This window comes from Colobus angolensis, unplaced genomic scaffold (assembly GCF_000951035.1).
Source record: "Colobus angolensis palliatus isolate OR3802 unplaced genomic scaffold, Cang.pa_1.0 Scaffold193, whole genome shotgun sequence".
Lineage (NCBI taxonomy): Eukaryota > Metazoa > Chordata > Mammalia > Primates > Cercopithecidae > Colobus > Colobus angolensis.
Window position 1 is genome coordinate 870,762 of NW_012115077.1, and position 14,464 is coordinate 885,225.

A 14,464-nucleotide genomic window follows, 5' to 3' on the forward strand; every position below is an offset into this window, starting at 1 on the left:
GGGGGGGGGCCTGGTGCAGTGGTTCACACCTGTAATTCCAGCACTTTGGGAGGCCGAGACAGGCCGATCACTTGAGGTCAGGAGTTTGAGATCAGCCTGGCCAACATGGTGAAGCCCTGTCTCTACTAAAAAATACAAAAATTAGCTGGGCATAATCGTGTGCACCTGTAATCCCAGCTACTCGGGAGGATGAGGCATGAAAATCACTTGAACCCGGGAGGCGGAGGTTGCAGTGAACTGAGATTGTGCCACTGCACTCCAGCCTGGGCAACAGAGTGAGGCTCTGTCTCAAAAAAAAAAAAAAAAAAAATTCATATTGCTTCTGACAAGCCTATTAAACACATCAATAGCACCCTGGGAACCCATGAAGTATTATTATTGCTCAAGAAAGGAAACAAGCGGAAGCAGCCCTGGCTGACAGCCTGAGGGTAAGAGCACTGGAGAAGTAAAGAAAAGGAAAAGGTCACCACCCTGATCTGAGATGTTGAATTGAGAGGTAGGTTGTATGATAGGGAAGGAATAGGGCCAGCTGTGGCTGCCAGTAGCAGAATGTTCAAGGTTGGAACTCTGGTCTAAAGCCTAGGAGAACAGAACGGTAAGAGGCTACAAAATAAAAACAAACTGGATTATCAAGGTGGTCATACTGAGTGGGCAGTGATAGAGATCTTCAGGCTCCCAGCCAGGCCCCAATTTACAGTAGAGAGGCTCAAGCGGGGATTGGGTAGAGCAGGAAGGACTCCAGATCACAGTCAAAGTCGTCGAAGGGCATGGTCTCTGCTGAACTGGGCTGCGTAGCTTGTGTCTCCACGACAAAGTTCACTGGCTGCTTCTGTAGGAGCTCTGGGTCAAAGGCCACACCCCGAAAGAAAGGGTGGACCTGGAAGTGATGCAGATAACGTAGACGATGGAGGGGGTTCTGGCATAAGAGCTGAAGGAAAATAGAGCATAGTACTGTGTCACTGTGGGTCACACTTGCCAACATGGCCACATGATCTCTCTCTGCAGCCACTGGAAACTGAGTTAAGAGGTAAGGAGTGGGGGTGGGGGTAGGGGTTCCTTCCTTAGTAGGAATAAGACAAGATTTCCTAAGGTCTTCCTTCTTCCCACCACAAGGCAAAGCTCTTCTCTGCCCAAAACTAGGACAGGAAAGGCCTGAACAGAAAGGATGGAAAAGAAGACAGAAGTTCGTGGAGCTGTGGAGGGTAGGAATAAGAACCCTGAAGAGTAGATGATTTGTAAAAGAGGGAGAAATAGAGGCTAATTTGGGGCAAAGGTGGGAATAAGGAGCTGTACTTGTGAGTTTTCAGATGAGTGTACAGTGCTCTACTCTCTCAGAAGGGACCTCTCTGTTCTAGATGGGGAGGAGATTTGGGGGACCAGGAACTTAGGAATGTGACTCAGTATAGCTTAGATGCAAGTAGGTAGTTAAGTAAAAGTTGGAGCCCCCCAAAAAAAATTAATGAGAGGAATGGGGAAACATCACTTTAATGAAGGCAGGAGAGCATGAATGGTTTGGTAGCCAAGAAGGAAAGCAGTGCTCATCCTTACCTCATGAAGCAGGAGTGAGAGGCCCTGGTTAAGAGAAGCTGGGATCTCAGAGTCACTGTGGGTCACACTTGCCAACATGGCCACATGATCTCTCTCTGCAGCCACTGGAAACTGAGTTAAGAGGTAAGGAGTGGGGGTGGGGGTAGGGGTTCCTTCCCTAGTAGGAATAAGACAAGATTTCCTAAGGTCTTCCTTCTTCCCACCACAAGGCAAAGCTCTTCTCTGCCCAAAACTAGTATTCTCTCACCTTTCCCGTTGCCAGAGAGAAAAGCAAGACACCCAGGGACCACCAATCAGCAGCATGGTTGTAAGGTCCTCCACTTAGGACCTCTGGGGCTACAGATTTCAAAGACACTTGTCACTGACATCCTTTAGCTATCCTCCTGCCCAATGCTTACCCATCAGCTTTAACCTCTCTCACCCATGTACTGAAGAGTGCCACAGATAGTGTAGGCTCGAGCTCCCGGGGGCAGGTGGCGGGACAGACCAAAGTCTGTCAGTTTCAGATGGCCTATGAAAGAAGGTAAGGCAACTGCACCGCTGTTCCACCCCTTGTCAGCCATGATTTATTCCCAAAGTACCTCCCATCTTGGAGCTAGGGAAGGAAAAATACTTACCTCGTTCATCTAGAAGAATATTCTCCATCTGAAAGATCACAGGTAAGAAGTAATTCTTCCTCTTCCTTTCAACTCTCTTTCATCATGTATACACCCCAGCTGAAGGTTATGCCCTACTCAGCACTCAAATCTATACTCAGAGAGCCCTTGCCCAAATCCTTGGTACCCATGGGGGCCCCAATGTCTATAGTTCTCCGCTCCCTAACTTCTTGGACTTATTGGGACTTCTTATTGAGACTCTCAGACAAAGGGAAAAAAGCACTTAACTCTACCTTCACATCTCGGTGCATGATGCCCAAGTCATGGAGATAACCTGTGGATAACAAGTATGGGCGTGCTGCAGCTTTTCTGTCCTTTCCAGTTTCCCTAGTAGCCCTCATCCCATCCCTCTCCTATTCTTTGACCTCCATTATTATTAATTCTTTTCTTTTTTTTTTTTGAGACGGAGTCTCACTCTGTCGCCCAGGCTGGCGTGCAGTGGCCGGACCTCAGCTCACTGCAAGCTCTGCCTCCCAGGTTTACGCCATTCTCCTGCCTCAGCCTCCAGAGTAGCTGGGACTACAGGCGCCCGCCACCGCGCCCGGCTAGATTTTTTTGTATTTTTTTTAGTAGAGACAGGGTTTCACCATGTTAGCCAGGATAGTCTCGATCTCCTGACCTCGTGATCCGCCCGTCTCAGCCTCCCAAAGTGCTGGGATTACAGGCTTGAGCCACCGCGCCCGGCCTATTAATATTAATTCTTTACTCTCCTTCTTCCCAATTTAAGTCTTCCCTCCCCATTTCCTTTACCACTGTTTCACTTACACAGTACCAGGACCAACTCGGCAGCAAAGAGACGGATGGAAGCCTCAGGAAAGCAGCCAACAGCCGACCAAAGGGAGTGCAGATCTGTGCTGCAGTAGCTACACACTGCAAAGCCAGTGTGGAGCTACATAGATTGCCAGAAGTCTAGGCAATGTTTGGGAGCTGCAATGCCTGGGCTCAAGGCATTGTAGGCCTCCTGCCCAAAATGATACCACCTGCTGTTCCCCCTCCCTTTAGGATAGAGAGGTGCCATAAGAAGGGGGACAGAGCAAAGGCAGAACAAGCCAAAGAGGTAATCTCAGGTGGGCATATAGCACAAGGACCCTGGGGGATGAGGAGAGAGTCCAGTCACTCACTAATGAAAAGGTGCCGTTTTCCCTGCCAGCTGTCCCCCAAGCTGTGTACAAAGGGATGGTTGATCTGTCGCTAGGGACAAAGAAAACAGGAAGTTAGGGAGGAACATAGTCATTGAGAATAAAGGCAGCCGAGAAATCAGGTTTTACCCAGATGCGCAGAGGGGGAACTGCTGCCTCATCTCTCAGTTCAGAGGAACTCAACAATTGGAACTATCTGGTAATCCTAGAACCAGCAAATACTAAGGAATACACTGGGACATGCTTAAGAGATTTCCCTGGTAGGAAAACTGTGTTGAGAGCTGACAGATACTTTTCCCAGGATCTACTTTAGTGTCAAACTAGGCTGAAGCAGATGGAGGAGGCAGAACCAGGAAAAGGTGGTCAAGAAAGGTACTTTCCCTACCTGTGGCCTAGCTCTTCCCACAATTCTTTCTAGAACTCTGTGCATACCTGGATGCTAACCTCCTCCTTGCACTGCCTCACAGTGTCCCTCTGTAGGACCTTTACCTTGGGCACCACCTATAAAAGGAGAGTAGTGATGACTCAGAGGATAGTGCTATTGAATTGTTTACTCCTCCCAACCTCTCTGGAATCAAGATTGGAAACAGACACTAGAGAATAATATGGTACCTAAGCCCCTACCTTCACTGCAAATATAGCTTTCTGGGTGCAGTCTAGCACCTTGAGGACAGTTCCAAAGGAGCCTTTAGCCACAAGGCCTAAAATCTGTACAGAGAAATGAAGAACAGGCCAGTTGAGACTGGTCATTTCCAACTTCTCCCAAAGACTGAGACCCCACTCAGGGATTCCACTGACTTACCTTCAGCTGCTGCTGCCCCCTAACGGGCCTAATGGGAAACTCTGGTAGAAAGAGGTTGATGAACTGAGGCACTGGCCACTCTGGCAGAGGCTTCAGTAGTGGGGCTGGCTTTAGGGACTCCTGGTGCAGATAGTGATGCCCCCGTAGTTCCCAGAGTTCTTCCAGATCTGACCTGATGGTTCCCACATCTGACCAGAGGCTCTTCCAGCCTCGGGCCCAGGGACCCCGGATGTTGGCACCCTGCTGAGAACCAAGGGTGCCACTCTAAACTTTCTGCTCCTGAGGCATAGCAGGTTCCACCCATCTTACTAGGCACTCCCTCCCCTTAAGGCTCAACCCTTAGAGGTACATTTTTGAGCATAAGGCAAAATTCCCATTACCCTTGCTTTGTGCTAAGCCCTGGATTTCCTGGACACAATTCAAATCCTCTAGGAAAATAATTGTTGGACATTTTCACCATGATACATTAAGAATATAGCCTGCACCTCAGTATTGGGCTGTGATGCTTTCATAGTACAGCCTCCCTGCCCCACCCCCACATTGGGTCATCACTGCCATGCTCCTAACCAGGAACTTCCCAGGCCTCAAGCCCATGTCTCCCTCTCCTCCCCTCAGTAGGCTGCCAGAGCCCCACAGCCTACCTTGTGAGGAACAGTCACCCGGGTGTGTTGCCCCTGCCGACAGCTTACTGCTCCCATCCCCAGCCTCTGCCTCCTCTCTCTGCTAAATCTGCTGTCCCAGTTACATAAGCAGTTCCTCTCCCTGATGGTGCATGACATGAGCCCCGCCTCTTCCAGTGTGCAGAAACCCATCAGCATGGGGCCAGAGTCACACTAGGACTAGAAATTTCTGTGATACAGCTTCAGGGCAGAGAAGAAGGGGCCACCCTCAGAGTGGCAGCTGCAGGATGTCTTGGGTTGATGAGGGAGGGATACAGATTGAATGCAGGCACTCAACACACACACAAAAAATGAGCATCAAATTTAAAATATTTTTTTTCTCTTTAAATCATTTTGCCATTCTCCAGGGCATATCCTAGGGGGAAGGGTAGGGGACCCATGGCCAGCCCTGGCTCCTACTGCCATCCTCCCAAGTGAACTTAGCACAGAGACTGGGGAGGAGTTGATCGCCGCTCAGAACACCAACACCTCTTTCATACAAGGCAGTGGAGTGAGGATCAGAGGATCAGCCCCCTCCCCTGTTTCCTGGCACAGAGGGAGGACAGTTACACTTAGAAATATATATAATATATATATATATATATATATGTTTACAAAAATTTATCACACTTGATCAGGACTATCCCCCTACCCTTTCACTTGACCCCAAGGAATAGGGTCCTGCCCTGGGCCCGTTCCCTGGGTCTTGCTCTCTTGTTGTCTCTCTGGCCCTGAACCTGATCAGCGTGAGATGGAACTCAGCATTACTGTCCACCATGCCCTGCAGTGAACAGGGCAGGTGGTGAACAGCAATGCCTACGGGCTCTGACACCCACAAATCCTGATGGATAAAGGGAAGCCCCTCCCACCCCACAAGTCCCTGGAGCCTAAGCCAGAGTCAGATCCTGTACTGCAGCCACTCGAATCGCCAAATCATTTGCGCCTGCCAAAGATGGACTTCTTGCCAGGGTTCTTGTCGCCCATGCTTAAACCAATGAGGAGCCGGGCTTTCTCCTCCTCTTCCTGCTGTTGCATGTTCAGGTCCGATTTAGTTTCTAGCTTTCCCCGGACCTCAGAGCCTGTTGCAGGCTTCAGTCTTAGCTTCTCTTTGATTACCTGGCAAATTGGAGAGGAGTAAAGGAAAAGGTAAACATTAGTGGGCAGGCAGAATAAATCAAAATGAACCAAGACAATAAAGATTTATTAAACACATCCAAGGCACAATGGGGCAATTCACATACAATGGTCTCTGCTTTCAAGAAGCTTACAGTCTAATTATAACCCCTTCTAAACTTTAGGTTGTGTTAGCTCTCAGTTCCCTAAAATCAATGGTGATATATGAAACACTCAGTAAACACTGAATTTAATAATCTGAGTGAGGTCATGGAGAGGGCAGGCATAGAAGTCACTCACCTCATTCACCTGCCCTTTCCCAAGGATATTTATTCATGGATTCTAAAATGAAAGGCTCTCGAAAAGAGGATCTGCCTGCCAGCCCCGTTAACCAAACAGCCATGAGCCCTGGCGGGATACCTGGGCAACCAGGGCTTTGCGGCTGTCCCTTTTGACAGCCATGGCAAAGTCTAGCCATGTCCATGTGTTGTTGTGGTACTCCAGACAGGGCAGCACCAGGTTAAGGTCACCCCAGTCCACACTGTTCTTCTCACCCTGTAAGAGGAGGGGGAGGGGAAAGAAAAAAGAAGGGTGGGGAATACATCAGCTGCCATTTTGAGTCCAAGCCAGTCACTTGAGCGCAAGGCCTACAATAGTAACCTATAGATACTGGTTTCCCCTTAATCTCAGTCTCGTAATGGTGCTGACTCTTGAGGGGAGCAGAGGGAACAGCAGATATATCACCCATAGCTCAGCGTCACACACAACCTAGCTGTCTCCCTGTCTAGAATCTCTGATCTTATCTGGTTCCCTGCTCACCCTGTTCTACAAAGTACTTGAAAGGTGCAGACCTTGTAGCTGACACACAGTGGAACTTGTGGAATCTTTATGTAGATGAAGGAGTTGTTCATGGCAGCTCGCTCTTTCATCTTGTCAATGTCATCCACAGGGTGCTAAGAAAGGCAGGCAAGGAGTATGAGCCCTGAATCCATCAGAAGAAACTCAGGACCCCAAACGTCTCCCTCTTCTTTTATCCCTAGAATGGACTCAGAGGAAACCGAAGAAATCCCAAACCACACCAAACAGGACCTCAGGACTCTCCCATTTTTCTATCATCAGGGGCATGTTTGGTACCTCTGGAGATTTGCGAAATGACCTTCTGACCCCAGAACTCCGAGTCAAACCCTGTGCCACACCCTTCCCAGGGCCCAGTGATACTGCATCATCTGTTGCAATCAGCTGCCGAGGCTTCACCACTGGTATTCCTATGAAAAAGCAAGTGCACCAGCTGTCATCCATCCTCATTCTGAAGTCTCAGCTGTCTTTGGAGCTGCTACCCTATTCTTCTGGGGCTCCACCATAAAAGTTCTCACCAGTAGTCACCAGTTTGGACTTATCCTCTTCATCACCAACTTCATCATCTTCCACACTTCGGCCAGGAAAGAAAAAGCCCATCATTCTATGGAAGAACTGGTGTGTCAGCTGGATGGTGAGAGGCACCACATTTACCTAAAAAGGAGAAAGATTCAAGAAGTAATTAAGCTCAGACACCATCATCAGTTTACCTACTCCTAGTATCGTGTAACACACAGCTGGCTTTTGAATGTCCTTTGTTCCCAGGTCCCCAAGGGACTGCTTACTAACCTCAAAATGCTCCTTAACAGAGATACCCCCAACAGGGGGCCGAACTTTGCTGAAGAGGCGGAGAGCTAGCTGTCGCCCAGACTGGCAGGAGCTCTGGGGCCGCAGTACTACCTGTAGGATAGAGAGTAAACAACAGCCCAACCCAATGTCCTTCCTGCCATAAAGCAATCCCCAAATCCTCTGCAGAATGAGAGGAGAAGCAATGGTACTGCTAAGCTGGGCAAGCTTTCACCCTCTCAGATCACCACATTGTTTTCCATAGTGGATTTATATTGAATGGCCGTTATAAATGCCCTGTGCTAAAAATATGCAAATGGACTAGGAATGGGGAAAAAAGACTTGCCTTATAGACAGCATTGGGGAGGAGGTTGTTCATAGTAAACCAGCCCAACTCCAGAAGATGTTCTGCTGTGTCATCAGATTTATTCACCTATAAAGACAGTTTTGCCCCATCTACTATAATAAACCTTTCTCAGAAGTCTACTAGACAACTGCTATGTATCCAGTTTGTTTTCAGGCTCTACATATGCCTAATCCCAACCTTGATATCTCCTTCAAACTCATACAGTCAAAACTCTTTAATCCAGGGTGTCTCATGGGCACTATGGTCCAGGACACTAAATGCTGATAGTACTATCTAGCCATTGTGACATTAAAAAATGTTCTAATTAGGCCGGGCGTGGTGGCTCAAGCCTGTAATCCCAGCACTTTGGGAGGCCGAGACGGGTGGATCACGAGGTCAGGAGATCGAGACCATCCTGGCTAACACGGTGAAACCCCGTCTCTACTAAAAATACAAAAACTAGCCGGGCGAGGTGGCGGGCGCCTGTGGTCCCAGCTACTTGGGAGGCTGAGGCAGGAGAAGAATGGCGTAAACCCGGAAGGCGGAGCTTGCAGTGAGCTGAGATCCGGCCACTGCACTCCAGTCCGGGTGACAGAGCGAGACTCCGCCTCAAAAAAAAAAAAAAAAAAAAGTTCTAATTCATTTCCAAATGCCCCTTGTAGGAGAAAGTAATAAATAATACTGCCTTACATCAATGGCAGAAAAGCTGAATGTCAGTATTAGAATATTCTATTCCAAGCTGGACATGAAAGATTATTTGCCTCTGGACCATACTTCTAGGGATCATCTTCTTACTCAACAAGAGAAGCATTTGATCAAACTCATCTGTATCTGTATCTCATTTTATTTTATTTTTTTTGAGACAGGGTCTCACTCTGTTGCCCAGGCTGAAGTGCAGTGGCACAATCTTGGCTCACTGCAACATCCATCTCCTGGGTTCAAGCGATTCTCCTGCTTTAGCCTCCTGAGTAGCTGGAATTACAGGCACACACCACCATACCCAACTAACTTTCTTTTTTTTTTTTTAAGATGGAGTCTCGCTCTGTCACCAGGCTGAAGTGCAGTGGCATGATCTTGGCTCACTGCAACATCCACCTCCCAGGTTCAAACGATTCTCCTGCCTCAGCCTCCCGAGTAGCTGGGACCACAGGGGTGCACCACCATGCCTGGCTAATTTTTGTATTAGTAGTAGAGATGGGGTTTCATCGTGTTGGCTGGTCTTCAACTCCTGACCTCAGGTGATGCACCTGCCTCGGCCTTCCAGAGTGCTGGGATTATAGGTGTGAGCCACCATGCCCGGCCTATCATATGTTTTTAATTATTATTTTCTTTTTCAGAGACAGGGTCTCACTCTGTTGCCCAGGCTGGAGAGCAATGGTGTGATCACAGCTCACTGCAGGCTCGAACTCCAGGGCTCAAGCAATCCTCCTGCCTCAGCCTACCAAGTAGCTGGGGCCACAGGTATGCATCATGATGCCCAGCTAATTTTTAAAATTTTTGTTGAACTCTTGACTTTAAGCAATCCTCCCACCTCAGCCTCCCAGAGTTATGGGATTACAGGCATGAACCACCACACATGGCCTGTATCATTTTTTTTTAAATATTTTATTTCTTTGTTTATTGTTACTTTCCCCTATGGCATCAGAGCTGTATGTGTATCATTCATTATAAACAGATGTGTCAAAGGAAGCTCTGCTCATGTTTCCAATCATACTATCATTAATAATCATATAATAATTAGCCCCTTTTTATTTCTCTTTTATGAGTTAGACTCCTAAGCTAGGTCAATGTTTCTCAATACAGCTGCCTTTGTGTGACCATATACCCCAGATACCTTGCTGTAGAGGAACCTCTGCAGTTCTAATTCAGCAATTCCCAGCTGTCCATCTTCCTCTGTCAGGCGCCACCGTGCCTGAGCAAAGTAAAACTCAGTGCGACGGACCACACTCACATCTTCTTGCTGCTTTCGCAGCTCCATCTTGTTAGCCCGCTGCAGTTGGAAATCCTTAAAACACCTGTAAGTGGACAGGAGAGCCAAAGCCAGTAAGGGAAATAGCACATGGGTAGGGGGTGGGATAGAATGCTCTAGAATGATGCAGGAGGTAAACTCAGAAATTAACCTATTCTGGGTTAGCCAGTCTCTAAATTTTTTTTACTGAATTTATTGCTGCTGACATTCGTGGGTCATAGAAGCACAAATCCCAACTTTCAGCTCTATAGTTTCTTGATAAAATAGTGTCTTCCCACTAATAATTCCTACAATTTTATCTGCAATTGTATGCTGATCAACTTCAAGATATTTTCATATATGTATGTCAGGTTCATTAAAAAAAAAAAAGATCTTTTCAGTTCAGATGCATAGTATCAAGGCCACCACAGTGATCTTTCAGCTGGGTGTGGTAATCCCAGCACTTTGGGAGGCCAAGGCAGAAGGACTGCTTGAGCCCAGGAGTTCCAGACCAGCCTGGTCAAAATAGTGAGACCACCTTGTCTCTAAAAAAAAAAAAAAAAAAAAAAAGTGATCCTTCCCAACTACCCATTTTCTTATTCAGGAAGAGATGTCTGAACCTACTCCTACATCAGCCTTTGATAATGCACACTAGACCTCAAGAAAGAGAACTGTCTGTAGCTGGGGCACTGGAAAAGGGCAAGGAAAGAATGTTGGGGCACCTGATGAGGATATTCAGTTCTTCACTTTCCAGCTGCAGGTTGGCCTTCTCCTGGTTTAGCTGCAACTGAAGCTTCTGGTTCAGGTCAAGCAGATTCTCATTCTTGCTGTCATCCTGCAAAGACTAGGGAACCAGGATAGAAACTGAGAGATTACCCTCGTTCTAGACTTCCTGGTCCTCGAACTATCTATCTGGAGCGACTACCTTCATGATAGAATACATCTGCTTCTCAAGCTGTCGTATTTGGGCCACATGCTGCCGCACAGCCTCCTGCAAATGCAGTATGCTGCTGCGTTGCTCCTCTGGATTGCTAGAGATCTCAAGCTGGAACCTGACCCGTTGCTTCTTCTCACTATGCTCCTAAAGGAATGGAAAGGGAAATGAATACAATTTTTAAGTAGACAAGTCTTACAGTAAAGTGAAATAGAGAAAGGAGAAAGAAATGGGGGGTCTCTTCTAGAAAGCTAACCTTTATCTGTCACTGTTAATAGCAACAGTAGTAGGTCAATGCAGAAAATTTGGCAATGTGGATTTCACAATAAGTCAGGCCCAACAGGATGGGGATGGAGGTGGAAGCAGGGAATAGTAAATGTTTTTAGAGGTGTCCAGGTGACTGAGTAGAGAAATAACTAGGAGAAAACAATCAGGCAAACAAGCCCTACAGTCTGAGAGACATTCAGGCCTTTCTTAAATAAGTGGAATTTCAATGGTCACTGTTGACTAAAAGAATGTATCAACCACAAGGCCCTTTTTCAGTGTGAAGCATGGCTTTTCTTACAGAAGCCCAAATAAAACACAAAGTCTGGGTGTTCCTGTGAAGCTAATCAGCATTCTACAAGGGCCCATGCTCACCTTCCGCTTAGGTTCTACGTGGAGCAGCAGGTTGTTGACAATGTCCAGGATCATGGCATACTGAGCTGGGTTGGTGGAAATTTCCAGCTCATGGTGGATAAGGGTGAAGGTATCCACAGCCCCTAGATAATTGTTAGCAGCTAAATAAAAAGCTCAAGTTTCTACCTAAATATCTACTCCATCTCTTAACCCACATTTGGAACCACCCTACTAGTCAACCCCACAGAAAGGGTGAGAGGTGCTCATGGGCAGAAACATGTTTATTTCAGAATCATAAACAATGCCCATTCATCCCAGCTCCCCCTAAGAATAGAGGTTATTTTCTCATAGCAGAACCTACAAAAAGCAGAGCAAAGTGAAATATTAATGCCAGTGCACAGTGGACTTTTAATAACTCTACTGTCTCAGAATCACCAAGGAAATAACTACTTTACCAATTTCCCTAATCCTCTCCTAAAAGCCTTTCAAGCCCTGAATACCTTCTTGCTTCTTTAGGAGATCTTCCTTTTCCTGGTTCTCAAGAACTTCAGGTGGCTTAATCTGAGTTGCTAGTTCAGGATCAATGTCATGGCTGTAACTAATATAGTACATTCGGCAGCTGCAACGCGAAATGATCCGCTGGACTTGCTGGGCTTGTTGTGCCTCAGCTGGCTGGTTCCAATCTGGGAAGAGGTGGGAAAGAGATAAGAAAAAGACATTCTCAATAAAGGTAATGTGAGAGCCTCCCAGCTATGTCTCGGAAACTCCAGAAACACCGCTTTCAACCTAGCCTAGCACAAAATGGTCCTACTACAGCATACAGTGACGTTAAAAACAGGAAGGGAAATGAGGTCCCTTTGGGATGCACATCCATTCCTAATCATTTGATGCAGAGGAGGGGGAGGGCTGACCTGTGGTTGTGGTAACCATGCCGCCCACTGCCTGCCCACTCTCCATCAGCTCCTGCACAGAGTCCAAACTACGCTGCCGGTGCTCCTCGATATTCTTCACCTGAAGACAGAGATGCAGGCAACTTTAGCTCCTGGGGAAACAGTGGCTTGTCCTGGACAACTGGGTGACAGATCTCCATATTTCAAGTAGTTACACTTACTATCTAGATCTCCACTGCATGGAATAGCTTGAACCATCTCCCAGGATAGAGGACATACTTGTCTCATTCTCTTGCCCCAGTTTACCCAAATTCTCCAACCCAACTGCATTACATGCACACTTTGCCAGGCCCGCAGGTCTTGAGCCAGAAAAACAATGAGCAAGGTTCAAATCTAATCATGTCTTGGGCAAAATATCTCATTAAAAAAAAATTACTGGCTGGGCGCGGTGGCTCAAGCCTGTAATCCCAGCACTTTGGGAGGCCGAGACAGGTGGATCACGAGGTCAGGAGATCGAGACCATCCTGGCGAATATGGTGAAACCCCGTCTCTACTGAAAATACAAAAAACTAGCCGGGCGAGGTGGCGGGCACCTGTAGTCCCAGCTACTCAGGAGGCTGAGGCAGGAGAATGGCATGAACCCGGGGGGCAGAGCTTGCAGTGAGCTGAGATCCGGCCACTGCACTCCAGCCTGGGCGACAGAGCAAGACTCCGTCTCAAAAAAAAAAAAAAAATTACTTTCCCTCCCATTTTGGTATTTGTTCCATTTGTGTTCTTGCTGTTTTCTATCTTCAGATAGATAACCATTCTGACAACGTTGCCATGGGGGAAGGGAATTTAATTATTTTTATTCACTCTGCCAAGCTGAAGTCAGAGTGAATAACAGAATGAGTGAGATGGGAAGACCACAGCAGATGGTGGATCTGTCAAACCTCAAAAAAATATAGGAAAGGCCAGACCACAGTCCCTCGTACCTAAACCAAAGACGTTCCACTCTAACGCTAGTATCACAGCCTGAGGGGGGTGGGGGGCAGGGGGGAAGAGTTCACACGCAAAAGAAGGCATGCCTAAAAGCAGCAGAGGCGCAGAAAATGCCAGAAAGATCCAATAGCATGGGTAGTTAACAACTGTGCTTACCTCCTAAGACTACTGATAAAGAGCACTGCTTGCTTTAATGAACCACAGCTCTTATATATCAGCCTGACTTCTCATACTACCAACAACCAGTCCCTTACTTGGCTTGACATCTGATCTTTTTTTTTTTGGAGACGGAGTCTTGCTCTGTTGCCCAGGCTGGAGTGCAGTGGTGCGATCTCAGCTCACTGCAACCTCCACCTCCTGGGTTCAAGCAATTCTCTGCCTCAGTCTCCCGAGTAGCTGGAATTATAGGCGCCCGCCACCACGCCCGGTTAATTTTTGTATTTTTAGTAGAGACGGGGTTTCACCATCTTGGCCAGGGTAGTCTTGAACTCCTGACCTCATGATCCACTTGCCTCAGCCTCCCAAAGTGCTGGGATTACAGGCGTGAGCCACCGCTCTCAGCCTGACATCTGATCTAAATGCTCATTACCTCTTATTACACTTGAGGTTTCCTGGACTAAGCCCTAAGGTCCTTGATATAAGCAGCATCAGCCAGGGAGGTGAGAAGAGGAATCAGTTTTATCCCCACTAAGAACTGCAAATGGATTTATCACGGTGGTCCTTATCAGATACAGCTAGATCCTGTAACTCATTTGGGGGTGTGCCATGCCCAAGACAATGTGGGCACTTAACACCTGTTAAATAAGTAATAATGCACAAGAATGACTAGGCATATCTCATAACCAATAGAGAGAAGTTACAGGGTAAAATATAATCTAGTTCAGTTTTACCAAGAAGCTGAAAAGCAAATTAACAACCATGCAATGCAAAGACAGGCTCCTTCCCTTATTTCTGCCAACTGCTCACAATCTCACCATCTAACAAAAACATTATCTTGGCTGGATGGGGCATAAGCCTGTAATCCCAACACTTTGGGAGGCTGAGGCGGGCGGATCAAGAGGTCAGGAGCTCAAGACCAGCCTGGCCAACATGGTGAAACCGCGTCTCTACTAAAGATACAAAAATTGGCCGGGCGCGGTGGCTCAAGCCTGTAATCCCAACACTTTGGGAGGCCAAGACGGGCGGATCA

At 47.3% G+C, this 14,464-nt stretch overlaps 2 protein-coding genes across 2 annotated transcripts in view; both read right to left on the reverse strand.

Moving 5' to 3' along the window:
- Positions 1 to 103: 103 nt before the first annotated feature.
- On the reverse strand, positions 104 to 4,873 carry LOC105510836 (uncharacterized serine/threonine-protein kinase SgK494). The gene is made up of 12 exons (XM_011940789.1): positions 4,787 to 4,873; positions 4,146 to 4,388; positions 3,968 to 4,051; positions 3,776 to 3,844; positions 3,326 to 3,395; positions 2,970 to 3,074; positions 2,438 to 2,478; positions 2,166 to 2,193; positions 1,970 to 2,059; positions 1,796 to 1,884; positions 1,549 to 1,659; positions 104 to 928 (listed from the first exon to the last, which is right to left on the reverse strand). Exons 1-12 carry the CDS (start codon positions 4,841 to 4,843, stop codon positions 707 to 709), a joined length of 1,209 nt encoding a protein of 402 aa, XP_011796179.1. The 5' UTR covers positions 4,844 to 4,873; the 3' UTR covers positions 104 to 706.
- A 243-nt stretch (positions 4,874 to 5,116) lies between these two features.
- Positions 5,117 to 14,464, reverse strand: part of KIAA0100 (KIAA0100 ortholog) — a 32,874-nt gene continuing 23,526 nt past the window's right edge. The window contains exons 27-39 of the mRNA XM_011940788.1: positions 12,316 to 12,415; positions 11,905 to 12,087; positions 11,426 to 11,547; positions 10,778 to 10,933; positions 10,575 to 10,696; positions 9,739 to 9,919; positions 7,905 to 7,991; positions 7,562 to 7,672; positions 7,291 to 7,426; positions 7,052 to 7,182; positions 6,769 to 6,870; positions 6,338 to 6,472; positions 5,117 to 5,920 (exon numbers count right to left, since the gene is read on the reverse strand). Of these exons, the coding sequence (XP_011796178.1) occupies positions 5,738 to 5,920; positions 6,338 to 6,472; positions 6,769 to 6,870; positions 7,052 to 7,182; positions 7,291 to 7,426; positions 7,562 to 7,672; positions 7,905 to 7,991; positions 9,739 to 9,919; positions 10,575 to 10,696; positions 10,778 to 10,933; positions 11,426 to 11,547; positions 11,905 to 12,087; positions 12,316 to 12,415 (1,749 nt within the window). The 3' untranslated portion in view covers positions 5,117 to 5,737. The remainder of the gene's footprint in view (positions 5,921 to 6,337; positions 6,473 to 6,768; positions 6,871 to 7,051; positions 7,183 to 7,290; positions 7,427 to 7,561; positions 7,673 to 7,904; positions 7,992 to 9,738; positions 9,920 to 10,574; positions 10,697 to 10,777; positions 10,934 to 11,425; positions 11,548 to 11,904; positions 12,088 to 12,315; positions 12,416 to 14,464) is intronic.